We start from the raw sequence: 16884 nt of genomic DNA on the forward strand, positions 1-16884 counted from the left end.
TTGCAATCTTAACTGGAGGCTTTCATAGGGCCCCGATTGCAGCTTCCCAAGCAGGCTAACCCGGTGGCAAAAGGAGCACACACCAGAAGTAGCCTAGAAAGATAAATGTTTATCATTGCTTCATTGTGGGCCCCGGCTTCATTGCCCCTCCTTCAGCCATGATGCCCTCCTGGCACCCCTCCCAATTACTTACCTAAGTGCCAGGGACCATTCCTTCATGTCAATCGCAACAAGCTCCTGCTACCTGAAATCAGCTACAGCTTCCCATTTGGTTCAAGAGCGAGGCTGACAAGACCTATGCTGATGAGACGTGGGCATTAAAATCTAGGCCTCAAACAGTAGAAGGTGGATGGTTTGCCATCTGACTCTGCCCCTGCCAACACAACTCCTGATCAGCAGTTAATATTGGGGCTTTTGTTTCTACATACAACTATAAAATTTAGCAGTAGAACTTCATTCCATTTTCATCACACTCCTCGAAAGTAGTGGAGAATGTTCTTTTCTCATCTTGTTGCAATAATGGTTGTGATCTGTAGCATAGTTAAAATAAAACCTTTGGACACCACCTAAAACCTGTTTTTCCTTTTCTGTATGACAGGTACAGGCTTTGGGTTGATACATGCTGTGAAATATTTGGTGGGCTGGATATCTGTGCTGTGAAGGCTGTCCATGGAAAGGATGGAAAGGATTATATAATTGAGGTAAGAAAAGGAAGGGGAAGGGGGAACTGCAAGTCCACAGTGGATCACTGCAACCATTTTACTACCCATTCCCATGTAGCCATTGTCAATAGAGATAATTAGTGTTAAGAAATGGGAACTTACCTGGTTCCAGATGGAGGCTGAGGACTCAATTTCTCAGCAGGCCCAAGAGTTCCCGGCATGCGCAGCATGCTCTGTTCTCGTTTTTATTCATTAAAGGGCTTGGGCATCTGGAGTGTGTCTGTGTGGCTTGAAAACAACAATCATCTGACCCAGGTTTTGGTACTATAACAAGGGGAGTCCCAGAACTGAGAGACGGAACCCAGGGAGAGGTCCCAGAGAGAGAGGACCCAGAGAGAGAGGTCACCAGGGGAGGAGCCACCAGGAGGAGACCACCAGTAGGAACCGCCAGGGAGAGGATCAAGGGAAGACACTCCAGGCAACAAAAGTACTGCTGTTGGCAAGCTCCTGGTAGTGAGGGCTCAAGAGAACTCCTGGAGAGCTGAAAAGTCAGTGGAAGGTCGTTAACTATGTGCTGTGGGTCGTTGGGGCAAAGCTAACTCTTTGGACTGGTGGTGTTCTGCTCAGCGTAGCTGAAGATCTGGAGTTGTGCCTGTAAGTTGGTGCTGGAGTGCAGCCTCATGATACCAGCGAAAATAGTCTCAGGAGAAGAGATTAAACCATCTAGAAGTGAGCAGTCAATGAGGCAGTCTGAGTCAGAGTGAATTTTGGAAGGAATTCAGAGGCCAGACCTTTGAAGGTGAAGACATGAACTCCCTCAAGAGGGAGACAGAGTTTTAATGATATTGTGTACTCACATTGGACACTGAAGTCTGGTTGGGTTTCTGAAAAATTTGTGGGATCTGTCTTGGTCGCATCTGCCACTTATTGTGCAGCGTAATGTGTTCGACCACAGTTTGCCTGTTAATTCACATGTACCTCATTTTAATTCTGAATTTTAGAGTACAAGATAGATATTGAAAATTGTTTTACTTTTCTGACTTTGTATAGCAAAATTCATTTTGTTTGTTTAAAAACTGTGGAATCCTGTGGTTTTGTTCTTTTAGTAAGTACCTGGGATCTCAAACTTTGTCTACTTTAAACTAAAAGTTACTGATCGCTAACAGGATCATAACATTAGTATGTACCGTGCTTGATGCAAAGCCCATTGCTGTAAGTCAGTTGCAATTCCACAAGCCACAAATACTTAATTCCATGGACGATAAAATACAAACTCATTCTGGTTAATTACCGTAGAGTAGACTGTGTCACACAGCAGATACTGCTATCCATTTTAAAACAAGTCTGTGAAATAAAGATAATATTGTTATGATCTCAGTGGAGACCAATAACTTTTAAAAAGAAATTCAAACTCCCAGTTATCACCTGGAGGAATTATGCCGCAAGATTTCACATTTTAAACAAAAGCATAAGGGTTAAACAAAGCAAGTACCACTAACTTAACACCATGAGCAGAATTTTGCCGTTGGCAAGCAGGAGGCGGGGCCCGCTCACCGACACGTAAAATGACGCGGGATGACGACGGCGGAACCCTCGACATCACCCCGCCCCATTTAAATTTTCAGGAAGGCGGGGGCGCAGCAAAACCAGCTGCGGGCCCACCGACCTGTCAATGGCCACTTGAGGCCATTGACAGGATCAATTATACAATTAAAGGACCTGCCCGTCCAACCTTAAGGTTGGCGGGTCGGCCAGGAGCCCCGGCGGCAACTAGAGAAAACATGAAGCCTCGTCCACCGGCGGGATGAGGTTTCATGTAGGGTTTTAAAAAGTTTAATAAAATAATTATGTAAATTACAAACATGTCCCATCTCATGTGACATTGTCATGAGGGGAACATGTTAGGGAATTTTTTTTTTATTTTTCATATTTTTCAAAGTGTAAGCGATCTCCCTGAGGCAGCACTTAGCCTCACGGAGATGTGCGCTCTTTCGTGCGCATGCGTGAAAGAGCGCACTCTCGCATTTGGGGAATCCCCCCCACCCGCACAATGAGCGCATAGCCCTTCCCGACAAACATCATGCTGGGATGGCCTTAATTGGCCTGCCCACGTAAAATGGCGGTGGGGCCCGCTTCTCTGGTGGGGATCGGCTCCCCGCTCGCCGGAGATTAGGTCGGGCCGGCCCACCCGACAGGCAGAAAATTCTGTTCTATGAGTGGAATTTTCCATGCCCATTGGCATCGGGCATCATGGCAGGCGTGAGTGGACAATATGGCGGGAAGGCCAAAAATCATGAAAATCATGCCGTCTTGAAACCAGTTTGCAATCGTCCGCAGAGGCCTCGGCAAGGGAAGAGGCTGCAGGACAAGAGCTGCACTGGGGATGGTGGGTATCCCAGGGTGTGTGTGGGGGGGGCACATGTTGATCTGTGTGAGTGCCTCAAGATGGCGCAGGCTGAGGAGGCAGTCTCCAGAGGAGATAAGACCAGAGGGAGATGTGAGCGTGTGTGTGAGAGAGTGAGCGGTGATGTCTCTTGAGCTGACAGTGAGTGAGATGCCAGTGAATGTGTGACGGCCTTGTGAGCGTGTGAGTTTAGGGTGATGAGATGGTTGCTTTAACCTGGCAGCACGGATGAGATCATTCATCCTCTTTCTGCATTGGATGGCCAACCTTTTCTGTGCAGCATTGGCACTGACCACCACTGCCACTGCCTCCTAAGCCAGAGTGGTGAGCTTGCTGGACCTCCTGTGGCCAGAACTGGGCTGGAGGCCATCATGGCAGGCCTCCAAAAGGCATTCCAGTGACAGGTCACTGAATTCTTCCTGGCTTTCAGGGCCATGTCTTCACTGGAGCAGTCCTGGGCTGCAAACATTGAGAACTGTGTGTGCAGTTGGAGTTTAGATATGGCACCTGGAGTGAGGAAACAGTGAGATTAATGGCGTGGCGGGTGATTCAGAGGCCGTCCACCAGCAAAACGATGTGTTTCCTGTGGCTGCATAATTAATGAGGCAGGAATGGGACGATACAGTGTAAAAAGCCTCCATTGCGGCTGGCGGATAAAACATCCTTTTTCCCGCCCGCTATAGCACTTAGTGCAATTCTGGGATAATTCTGTCCTATATTTCATTGACAATTATTGTTTAAGCCTGCAACAGGCACTCCCCGTTCTACTTTTATTTCCATCCAAGAGTTCCCCTAAACTTTACAGGATCTTGCAGGTTCCTTCACTTCTCCTTGAACCGAACAAAGGTGTGCCACAATTTTCTAGAATTCACTGTGATTTCCTTCAGTATTCCCACTATTCTCTGAGGTATGGGATTTCTTGGGGTCCTTTCATTAGCACCCAACTAGGTTACCCGCCAACTCTCCTTAAGCTCCTCACTATTGCAGACACCCCAGGTCAAACTTGGGCGTCACTGCACTCTTGTTTAGTGACTCCAACTCAGAAATATCCCTGATTGTTGATAGCTCTCTGCTCCTGGTCCAGAGCTGCTTTATAGCTCCTGACCCAGTCATCAAATGCCTGTCTCAAAGTTGCTCCCAGGCTGACTTCAACTGCCTTTCTGTGAGACCAGCACAGAGACAAAGCCAAAACAAAATGGCACCTCTCTGTATAGATTACTTCCATCGCAATGTGGCATACCTGGGATGTTCCAGACAGAAATGTAAACCAATTACTTCCAACTTTAAAACTGCCCTTTGATCTGAAAAGTATATGGATACTTTAAAACCTTCCTTTTTTAACTAGTTGCTTTCAAACCTTCCTTTGATCTGGGAAAATTATATGAATAATGTAAGCATCTAATGGAGCCAACTTCAATCTTACCACACCCATTGGCTCAACTGTGAAGCTAAAAGAGGACCACCTATTGTTTATTGTTTTCACACCTCTAACTTCAACCCCTTTAAGTAAATCTAGATCATCATTTGAATTGCAATTATCTTGGGTATGTTTACCAGCTTTTCAAATCAGATGCTTTCATTTGTCTCATATTCAAAAATAATCATCCCAAATGAAAAGTCCTAAAGCATATGAATCATGAAATTACTTATTCATACCAATATACATATACAGCAAATTAGAAGATACAGTTAATTCATCGTTAGCTCATTCTTGCGTTCCTCGTAAATTTTAGATCTTTCATGCTTGTTAAGTCATTCCAGTAACATGCCACGGTTGTTGCTGTTTGCCATATATTATTGTAATATGTGGAATGTATTGAAAGCAGATTCATTGGCTTGTTTTTTTTGCTGTTTTTATCAGTTTAACAGTGCCTTCTCCCTAGCATCTAAAACTACAACTGTCAACCCCCTCTCACCACAAAATGCCAACCCTTTGTCTATTCTATATCCAGCTTCTCCTTCCTCTCCAAAGATCCTGAACCTTTATTGCCTCCCAAATCTGTACCCAGCTTTCCTGTAATTCCATGTTTGAATTTCTGGTTTCTGACATGCCACGATGATGAAACAGCTCTAAAGAGGTGGTGTCATAGTGATATTGTCACTGGACTAATAGAGTCATAGAGTCATATGGGTCTACAGCACAGAAAAAGGCCCTTCAGCCCATCGAGTCTGCGCTGGTCAAACAAGTACCTAACTATTCTAATCCCATTTTCCAGCACTAGGCCCATAGCCTCCGTATGCCATGGCATTGCAAGTGCACATCCAAATACTTCTTAAATGTTATGAGGGTTTCTGCCTCTACCACCCTTTCAGGCAGTGAGTTCCAGATTCCCATCACCCTCTGGGTGTAAAAATTCTTCCTCACATCTGTTCTAAACCTCCTGCCTCTTACCTCAAATCTATGCCCCCTGGTTATTGATCCCTCCACCAAGGGGAAAAGTTCTTTCCTGTCTACCCTATCTATGTCCCTCATAATTTTATGCACCTCAATCATGTCCCCCCTCAATCTCCTCTACTCCAGGGAAAATAACCCCAGTCTATCCAATCTCTCCTCATAACTCAAACTCTCCAGCCCAGGCAACATCCTGGTAAATCTCCACTGCACTCTCTCTAGTGCAATCACATCCTTCCTATAATGCGGATTCCAGAACTGCACGCAATACTCCAGCTGTGGCCTAACCAGTGTTTTATACAGTTCCAGCATAACCTCCCTGCTCTTATATTCTACGCCTCAGCTAATAAAGGCAAGTATCCCATAAGCCTTCTTAACCACCTTATCTACCTGTCCCGCTCCCTTAAGGGACCAGTGGACATGTACATAAAGGTCCCTCTGATCCTCAGTACTTCCTAGGGTCCTATCATTCATCATGTTTTCCCGTACCTTGATTGTCCTGCCCCAGTGCATCACCTCACACTTATCCGGATTAAATTCCATTTGCCACTGATCAGCCCATCTGACCAGCCTGTCTATATCCTCCTAATCTAAGGCTATCCTACTCACTATTTACCACCCCACCAATTTTCGTGTCATCACGAACTTACTGATCAACCCTCCTACATTCAAGTCTAAATCGTTTATATATACCACAAACAGCAAGGGACCCAACACCGATCCCTGTGGAACCCCACTGGACACTGGCATCCAGTCACAAAAACAACCCTCGACCATCACCCTCTGCTTCCTGCCACTCAGCCAATTCTGGATCCTATTTGCCAAATTGCCTTGGATCACATGGGCCCTTACCTTCGTTATCAGTCTCCCATGCGGGACCTTATCAAAAGCCTTGCTGAAGTCCAAGTAGACTACGTCAAATGCATTGCCCTCATCTACACACCTGGTTATCTCTTCGAAAAATTCAATCAAATTGGTCAGACATAACCTCTCCTTAACAAAACCATGCTGACTGTCCTTGATTAATCCCTGCCTCTCCAAGTGTAGATTAATTCTGTCCCTCAGAATTGCTTCCAATAGTTTCCCCACCATTGAGGTTAGACTGACTGTCCTGTAGTTCCCTGGTCTATCCCTTCCTCCCTTCTTGAATAACGGTACCACATTGGCTGTCCTCCAGTCATCTGACACCTCTCCCACGACCAGAGAGATATTGAAAATTATTGCCAGCGCCCCTGCTCTCTCCTCCCTTGCCTCACTCAACAGCCTGGGATACATTTCATCTGGGCCTGGAGATTTATCTACTTTTAAGCCTGCCAGACCACTTAGAACCTCCTCCCTTTCTATGCTAATTTCTTTAATTATATCACAGTCCTTCTGCCTGATTTCCATACCCACATCGTCCCTCCCACTTGTGAACACCGACACAAAGCATTCATTTAGAACCCTACCTAAGTCTTCCGGCCTAACACACAAATTACCATTATGGTCCTTAATGGGCTCTACTCTTTCCCTAGTTATACTCTTACTCTTAATTTACTTGCAAAATAACTTTGGATTTTCCTTCATTTTACCTGCCAATGTTTTTTCATGCCCCCTTTTTGCTCTCCTAACTTCCTTTTTAAAGTCCCCCCTACACATTCTATATTCCTCTAGGGCTTCCGCTGTTTTGAGCCCTTTGTATCTGCCATAAGCCTTCCTTTTTCTCTTTATCCAATCCTATATATCCCTCGACATCCAAGGTTCCCTGGATTTGTTGGTCCCACCCTTTGTCTTTACTGGAATATGTTGGCCCTGTACTCTCCCTATTTCCCTCTTAAATGAGTCCCATTGCTCTGACACAGATTTACCTAAAAGCAGCTGCTCCCAGTCCAAATCACATCTGATCTTATTAAAATTGGCCTTCCCCCAATATAGAACTCTGATTTCTGGCCCATCCTTGTACTTTTCCATAACAACCTTGAATCTAACAGAGTTATGATCACTATCTGCAAAATGCTCCCCCACTGATACCTCTACTACTTGCCTGGCTTCATTCCCTAAAATTAAGTCTAGTACCGCCCCCTGTCTTGTAGGCCCTTCTACGTACTGGCTTAAATCTCTCCTGAATGTATTTTAAGAAACTTGCTCCCTCTAAACCTATCACACTATGACTAAGCCAGTTAATTTTGGGGAAGTTGAAATCCCCCACTATTACTACTATTATTTTTACACTTCTCTAAAATTTGCCTACATATCTGCTCTTCTATTTCTCTCTGTCTGTTTGGAGGCCTATGGTACACTCCCAGCAATATGATTACTCCTTTTTTGTTTTTCAGTTCTACCCAAATGGCTTCATTTGAGCAGCCTTCTAAGATGTCATCCCTCCTTACTGCTGTAATTAATTCCTTGATCAACACTCCGAAACCCCTTCCTCTTTTACCTTCTTCCCTGTCTTGTCTGAAGATGCTATATCCTGAATTATTGAGCTGCCAATCCTGCCCCTCTCTCAACCATGTCTCTGTGACAGCAATGACACCATACTTCCATGTGTTAATTTGTGCCTTCAACTCATCTGCCTTATTCATCAGATTCCTTGTATTAAAATAAATACCATCCAACCTTGCCAAACTCCCTTGTGCCTTAACTGGCCTATAATTTCTATGTCTTCCAGACTCACTTACTCTCTTCTAATTTTGGCTGTGCATCCCCCCCTGCTGAACCTCCTCTCAGGATCCCATCACCCTGCCAAGTTAGTTTAAATCCTCCCCAAAAGCACTAGCAAACCTCCCTGCCAGGATGTCGGTCCCATTCTGGTTCAGGTGCAACCCGTCCGCCTTGTACAGGTCCCACCACCCCCAGAAACAGTCCCAATGTCCCAGAAATCTAAAGCCCTCCCTCCTGCTCCATCTCTCCAGCCACGCATTCATCTGGATTAACCTCCTATTTCTATAGTCACTGGCACGTGGCACTGGAAGTAATCCAGAGATTACTACCTTTGAGGTCCTGTTTTTTAATCTGTTCCCTAGCTCCCCAAATTCTGCTTGCAGGACCTCATTCCTCTTTCTACCTATGTCGCTGGTGCCAATATATACCACGATCTCTGTCTGTTTGCCCTCCCCCTTTAGAAGGCCCTGCAGCCATTCAGTGACATCCTTGACCCTGACACCAGGGAGGCAACATGCCATCCTGGGGTCACGTCTATGGCCCAGAAACACTTGTCTGTTCCCCTTATTATCGAGTCTCCTACCATTATTGCTCTTCTCTTTTTCCTCCCCCCTGTGCAGTTGAGCCACTCACAGTGCCATGAGCGTGGCTGCACTTCCCAGAGGAACCGTCACTCTCACTGTTTTCCAACACAGAAAAATGGTTCTCGAGTGAGATGCACCCTGGGGATTTCCTGACTATCTGCCTGACAGGTTTCTTCTGACTGATGGTCACCCATTCCTTCTCTGTCTGCACTTCTGTAAGCTGTGGGGTGACCACGTCTAAAAATGTGCTATCCACGAAACTCAGTCTTGCAGATGCACCTCACTGCCTCCAGTTGCCGCTCAAGCTCCGAAACTTGGAGTTCAAGTAGCTGTAGCTGGTGGCACTTCCTGCACACGTGGTCGGTCAGAGCATAAGGAGCGTCTAGGTCTTCCCACATGTTGCAGGCGGTACATAACACGGGACTGGGCTGCCCTGCCATACCTCTAGTTGAAAATAAAAACCCTTACTTTCAGTTATATACAGCAAAAAAGTTAAATTATTTATGTACTTTAAATAAAAACTAGAACCCTTACCTTTCCTTAGCTTAATCTATTTTAAACTGGAGAAAAAGACTGGAGAAAAATACTTACCCACTACTCACCAATCAGCTCTCACCTTTGTACTGACGTTACTTTTTGAAGCTTCCCCACACATGCACTGGTTCTGATCTCTCCACCGCTCTCCTGCGCTGTCTTGTGATGTCACTCTTGTTATTTTCAACAAGAACTGACTGCAGGACACTCTTCCCAGACTGCTTCACCACGATGCTGACTGCAGGACACTCTTCCCAGACTGCTACACCGCGATGCTGACTGCAGGACACTCTTCCCAGATTGCTTCACCGTGATGCTGACTGCAGGACACTCTTCCCAGACTACTTCACGGCAATGCTGACTGCAGGACACTCTTCCCAAACTGCTTCACAGCGATGTTGACTGCAGGACACTCTTCCCAGACTACTTCACCGCAATGCTGACTGCAGGACACTCTTCCCAGACTGCTTCACCGCGATGCTGACTGCAGGACACTCTTCCCAGAGACAGAGCTCTGTTGACCCGGGCTCAAATCCTATCACGGCAGATGATGGAATTTGAATTCAAAAATATAATCTGGAATTAAAAGGCTAACGATGACCATAAAGCCATTGTTAATTGTTGTAAAAACTCATATGGTTCACTGATGCCCTTTAAACCCCTTTAATTTCCTTTAGGGAAGGAAATCTGCTGTCCTTACCTGGTCTGGCCTACACGTGACTCCAGACCCACAGCAATGTAGTTGACTCTTAAATGCCTTCTGAAATGGCCTAGCAAGCCACTCAGTTGTATCACAATTGCCAGAAAGTCCATAAGGAATATGGACTGCAGTGGCTCAAGAGGGCAGCTCACCACTAATTTCTCAAGTCTCAAGGGCAATTAAGGATGGGCAATAAAAATGCTGGCCTAGCCAGTGCCACCCACATCCCATGAATGAATATGTAATTTTAAAAATCCACTGTAACCATGTTCTTCCTTGTCCTCCTCAACCTCAATGCAGCCTTCAACATGGTCAACCATGCCATCCTTCTTCAATGCCTTTCCTGAGTTGTCTAGCTCAGTGACACTGCCATCAATCCAAACAAACCCAGAGCATCTCAAAGCAATGGCTTCTCTTCCAGTTTTCACACCATTATCTGCAGAGTCCATCAATATTGATGACCACAGGGATGGGAAAATAGTTGTCAATCTCACAGGCAGACTGAACAAGTGCGGTGTCATTAGCCCCAGATTCGATGTTCAAATAAAGGAGCTAGAAAGGTAGCAAAATGGTCTCCTGCCTTCCCGTCAGTTTGGGTATCTCGTTCCAACGACCTTAGCTGGCATCCTGGACCATGAAGAGGCCAAGCGAAAACATACAGATGGAAAAATCCTAGGATTCTTTTTCTAAAACTTAATACCAATCTATGATAAAACATTGGAACAATCTAATATTGGCTCCCTCTCCTTATTTACATGCTGCCCCTTGGCAAATAGAAATTGACCTTCTATCCGTCCTCTGGTCAGAAGTGGGGCTGTTCACTGATGATTGCTTGGTGTTCAGCTCCATTTGCAATTTCTAAGTTCATAAATCATGCATCATCCAGACTTGGCTGGTGAATGATGTCACCAACTCCCTTTGACATTCAATGGCTTTATGATCATTGAGTCCCCCACCATCAACATCCTGGGCATCACCATTGACCAATGAACTGGATACGTTAAATAAATGTCATGACTATGAGAGCAGGACAGAGGCTCGATTTCTGTGGTGAATGGTTTATCTTCTGCCTTGCCGAAAGCCCCTCCATTACCTATACTACACAAGTCAGGAGTGTGATCATTCTTCACTTGCCTGGATGGATGCAGCACCCACAACACAAAAGAAGCTTGACATTATCCGGGGCAAATAGTTTGCTTGATCAGCGCCCCATTCACTGGCTTAAACATTCCCTCCACCATTGGTGTATTGTGGCTGCAATGTCTACTATCTCCAGGATGCAGCAACTCACCAATCGGCAGCTCTTTCCAATTCTATAACCTCAGCCACCTAGAAGGGCAAGGGCAGCAGGTACTTTAGAACACCATCACCTCCAAGACCCACTCCAAGTCAAACTATCTCAACTTAGACACATCTCACCATTCCTCAATTGTTTCTTGGTCAAAATCCTGGAAGTGCCTACACAACAGAATTGTGGGAACACTTTCAATGTGGTCAAATCGTTCTTGGCATTGTCTGTTTTGTAAATTCCTCCTTGGTAGGCCCTTCAGTGAAAAGTGAGCTAAAGTATCTGTTCTGGATTCCTGCCATTTCAGTATCGTCCCCTCTGAATTTATTTTACTCATCAATTAGTGGCCATTTGCCTATCTTAATTCTCCTTTTGTTACTTTTGTGCCAATAGAATACTTTACTATTTCTTTTTATATTCATTTTCAAAGTTATGTTTGCCTTACCAATCCTAGACTCTATCGGCAAAGGCTGTGCAAATCGGTATGATGAAAACATCTTTATGGGCAGAATTTTTCACTCGGCGTGCGGGCACGCACCCGACACACTTGAGCATAAAATAGCGTGCGGTGACATCAGGTGAGTGTCCTGACATCACCACGCACTCACATGATATTTTGATCAGGGAGCGAGAGCAGGAGTTGGAGCAGCTCGGCCATCAATTATGTGGACAGTTAAGGCCATTAAAAAGGCAATTAAGCTGTATTTTACATTGCCCGTGCAATTTTGCACTCGTCGCATGGGCAAAATGGGTAGGCGGGCAGCCGACAATTTCAAAAACCTCATCCAAGGGCAGGATGTAAAGGTCTGCAGCATTGCCAGTGTCAGTGATGGGAAGTTTGGTACATAGTTTGCTGCTGGTGACTTATTGGTAATTGGCAGCTTCATCACTGTTTGGGGCTTCATTGTTAGCATGTCCAGGCTTAACTTCAGGACTTATTGGTGTCTCCAAGGCCCCCAGAGGACTCAGACCGTGTGGACCCTTCGAAGTATCACACCACCTTCTGTTACCCTGGTAATGGGGATTGTGGTCTCCACTGGTGGCACCTCCTCTGAGGAAGAAGAGATGGGCAGAAGAGAGAGGAGGCCAGGTGTCCCAATGCAGCCTCCAGGGGAGGGACCTGTGGGAGGATAGGCACAAGGGGCGCAGGGCCAGCAGGAAGTCCAAGGTGGAAGGGGCCACAGAAGACACCATCATCCTGTTGCCAGGGTTTACAGGCAGAAATGCAGGTACCTAAATATGGTTGAGGTGCAATCCTGAAGGAGGCTCCGTCTCTCAAAGGAGACCGTGACCTCCAGTTTTCAGATGATTGGGCCTGAGATCAGCTCAGACTGTGTGGGTGGACACCGTATGCCAGTGGCACTGACGGTCACAGTGGCCCTCAACTTCTATACCTCCTGCTCTTTCCAGGGGTCAGTTGGGGAACTGTGTGGAGTCTCCCAATCAGCTGTCCACAGTTGCGTCAAGCTGGTGACAGAAGCTCTGTTCAGGCTGGTACTGACCTTCATTCTTTACCGTACGGACGGGGCCAGCCAGGCTGAGGAGCCAGAGGCTTTGCAGCGATTGCTGGGTTCCCCGTTTCCAGGGTGCCATCGACTGCACACATGTGGCCATCAAGGCACCAGCGGGTCAGCCGGGTGCATTCGTCAATAGGAAGGAATTCGACTCCATGAATGTGCAGATAGTGTGTGACCACAGGATGTAGATTCTTCAAGTCTGTGCAAGGTACCCTGGCAGCTCCCACGACGCTTACATCCTGAGACACTCCCAGATGCCGAGGCTCTTCAGTGTTCCCGCCCGACTGGATGGATGGCTGCTGGGTGACAAGGGCTATCCGTTGAAGAGGTGGCTCATGACCCCTCTCCACCACCCAAGAACAGAGGCAGAGCAGTGTTACAATAGGAGTCATGCCTCCACAAAAGTGGTGGTAGAGAGGACTATAGGTCTTCTCAAGATGCGCTTCTGGTGCCTGGACTGTTCAGGGGGTGCACTACAATACCCCCTAGAGCGGGTGTCACTGATAGCGGTTGCATGCTGCACTCTCCACAATCTGGCACTGGCAATGGGAGACCCATTGGAGGAAGAGGATCTTGACACAGCTGCACAGGCCACAGATGATAAATCCAGTAGTGAGTCAGAAGAGGAGCATGGTGAGGTGAACTCTGAGGGTGTGGAGGCAGACCTCGGTAACCTCCAGGGAGGCAGAGACACCAGCGCTCCTTCAGTAGGCTTCCAAAGATCTGCTTCCACCTCAAGCCAGGGCTGCCACCACCATCCCCGATGTCTGAAATGACCCTTTCATTTGCACTCAAAATCCACCCAATGCCTGTGCAATAAAGTATTGAGCCACTCACGTCCTGCATTACACACTGGCACACCCTGCACCAGAAAGAAAAAAGGTGAGGCATACTCAGGCCATCAGAAACAAAGCAAATTTAGTGTTATTGTCACATTGAAAGCATAATGACATTACCATTACAGGTGTTGATGTCCACGCCAGCAGACATATAAACCAAACATAAATGAACAGAAAATCACCTGTGAACTGTCCCTCTTGTGCTCATGGTGCCTTTAACTTACGCTTCCGAGTGCTATGTCTTGGTGCCCCCCCCACACCTTGCTGGCACCAGCATTGGAGACATCCTGCTGCCTCTGCTGTTTTGTTGACCTTGAAGACCTTGGTGGGCGTCCTCTAGCCAGTGAAGCCTGTGTTGGCCCCACCTGGGAGGGAGCAGCCAGTGCCACGGCTGGCATCTCCCCAGTCATCGCAGCCTCATCAGATGCAATGGACACTGGCGGAGGGGCAGAGGAGCTGCTACAGTCTTCCAGAGCTCCCTGAGAGGAGACCACAGAGACGACAAGCAGTTCGTGCGCCAATGCGAGGTCGCTCTGGACCTCCCTGCTCACTATTGATGGACTGACCACCTGAGATCATTGCTTGTGTAAGGGCTTGCAGGTCCAAGCGCAACCCCAGGAACCCCTGATTCTGTCCCTGGAGCTGCCACTCCACGAGAGTCGCCACTCTCTCAATGGAGGAGGCAGTGCACTCAGCCATGAGAGTCAATGCAGTGCCGGCGCCCTGGGCACTCTCTGCCTCCGCCTGCACCTCAAGTGAGTGTGAAGTTCCCTCACCAATGTGCACCAACATTCCAGCCGCCGATCTAATGCCCCTCGAGGTATTGGTATCTGTGCTGGTGCCTGGTTCAGAGAACAGGTGTGAAGCAGGTGCAAATGAAGCCTGATGGTCTTCCAGCATCAGGGCTGGCCCTTCAGGGTCCAAAGAGTGAGTGTGTGCAGGCGAATCTAAAAGGGAGAGCAAGAACACGTCATTAGTTAAAGTCATCACACTCACACTGTGCATGCCAGGCAGTGGGTGAGACAATGGAGATCTGCATCATGGTGCCATTGTGTTTCAATGATCAATGGGGACTCCAGGTTTGAGGCTCCCATCAATGAACAGATTACACTAGAATGGTTGCACAATCGGAAACTCTCACCTCTGTGCACTGCGCTGTTATCTTCATCTGGCACCCCCGCCTTTCCATGCCTGGTTGCATGTGGAGTGTGCCAGCTCTCAAGCTTGAGGGCGTCCTGCTCGAACCTGGTGAGCAGCAGCAGGTTAGGCGGGCCTCCACCTGTCCGTGACCTCTCCATTCGGTTATGGCTTGTCTTCTCCTGAAAGGACAGAGGAGCATTTATTAGTCCACTCTCTACCTGCAGCGCCATTGCAGCCTGGCCAACCCCAGTCGAAGATCACCTCACATGGCACATTCGGGTCATGGCCCTCGAGCCACAAGGCACTCAGTCCAAGCAGCCAGGGCTCACCCCCTTGGCCAGCTCCGGCGTCACTGACAGTTGTAACTCAGGCTCTAGTACCCCTGAGGTCCATGGGGGGAACGGCCACACCTTAACCTGCACACTGACCCACGCCAACACGGTACTCACCCTTTCTGAATGCAGCAGGTCATTGAACCTCTTCCAGCACTGCACCCATGTGCGCCGCGCCACATCATGGCTGCTAACCAGCGCTGCCGCCTCTTCCCATGTTTTCGTCGAGAGGTGTGGTGGTCTCCCCCCCCATCTCTGGCAGCCACCTCCTCCAGGAGGACCACAAGGCACTCATCCGAAAAGTGGGGGGAGCTGAGTGCCCACCTGACCTGCCCTCCCGCCTGGTGTCTCCAGCCGCACTCAACTCCATCAGTGTGCTAACACCAAACTGATGCTCTTCCGTGGCAGCCTTCCAGGGGCTGCCTGGGTCGTTTTTAAACCGGCCGCAGGGTCGCCATTGGACCCAGCGGCCGACAGGCCCCTGCGCCTGCTCGGCCCTTCCAGACCAGTGAGGAGCTGCGTTTCACGCTAGGCGGGCTAACCACAGGCAGCAGCCCATTTCCCAACGGCTCCTCTGCCCGCCGATCGCGCATGCCCACCAGGGGTAAAATTCAGGCCTATAAGTCAGTCGCTAAGACGAGCCTGTTGAAAACTTAAAGCATATGGAATTTAATAAAAGGGACAATGGAATGAAATGAGGTCCTGATAACTAGTGTTGTAATTATCTGCACTGTACTTCCTAACATGTAATGTAAAACAGATTACAATAGATAGTTATTTGCAAATAATGAATTTAGGATTGATATTGGCGAGGGGTAGTTCTGACTGGCAGTAATATTATTTTTTATCAGAATTAATGAAAATTAATAAATTTAAATTACACATGTGGTTACCATGTTTTAACCTGCAATAATTATGTGTACATCAGAAAGAACACTAAAGTACCCACATACATTATAGTTTGAGAATGGAACCAAGATTTGTAGAGCTTTTTTACCTTGTTCATACTACATGTTAACTTATGTACATTGCATAAATAGAGAAATGGCAAACCCACTGGGTGAGTACAGTTCAGATTTAATTTCACTGTGGCACAAAGCTTGTGGAAGGATAGACCAAATGACCTTTTCTTATGTTTCATTGTTCTGCCCTGAATTAAATAACGTAGAAGATTCTACTAGGGTCAGCAAGAAAACAATTATTTTTCATAGCACCAAGTCAATAAAAGCCTGTGGAGATGGAAAGAATTGGAGGAAGATGAATAGGCATATTCAAATTGCAGTCAACTGATTCGTCTGTAGCATTTTAAATGAGAAGGTACATTTGTGCAACTATGCCTCTCCATAGCAAATTAAAGCCTTTTATCATTCTGCCACCCATATTTGGCAACTTCACAATGCCTGAGACAACCAAGGTTGGAATATCACCTTTATCCAAATGACATTGCATGCACCAACTGCTGGTCACCCATTTTTTGCCCCCAGGTCCAACCTGCTGACTGGCTCAACATGGGAGCCGTCCAATTTCCTGCCTTCCTACAATTAGCTGCAGTGGGACATCCATCGCCACACATCTCTTGCAGGTGGAAGTTTTAAACCCAATCACTGTGTCTGGAATGTCGGTTGAGAAACAAACCTAATTGTTCTATCCAAAATTCTTATAATCACTATCAGACTCTAAGTAATATGTTCTAAAAGGGTATTTTGAACTTAAATAAAACTGGATTAAGTATTAAGCTTATTCAGTATCATTTGCATTGTGCATTAATTAACCTGTGAATAAATCTGACAAAATAGTTTTACCCCTTTTGCATTTGTCTGTCAATGTGGTTATTTTCCACAGTTTGGCA

At 46.9% G+C, this 16884-nt stretch overlaps 1 protein-coding gene across 1 annotated transcript in view; it reads left to right on the forward strand.

Annotated features, from left to right (window-relative positions):
- The window catches only part of syn2b (synapsin IIb), a 433604-nt gene that overhangs the window by 358483 nt on the left and 58237 nt on the right, over positions 1-16884 (forward strand). Inside the window, exon 9 of the mRNA XM_078543448.1 lies at positions 599-701. Within this exon, the coding sequence (XP_078399574.1) occupies positions 599-701 (103 nt within the window). The remainder of the gene's footprint in view (positions 1-598; positions 702-16884) is intronic.

This window comes from Cetorhinus maximus, chromosome 6 (assembly GCF_964194155.1).
Source record: "Cetorhinus maximus chromosome 6, sCetMax3.hap1.1, whole genome shotgun sequence".
In the NCBI taxonomy this organism is placed as follows: domain Eukaryota; kingdom Metazoa; phylum Chordata; class Chondrichthyes; order Lamniformes; family Cetorhinidae; genus Cetorhinus; species Cetorhinus maximus.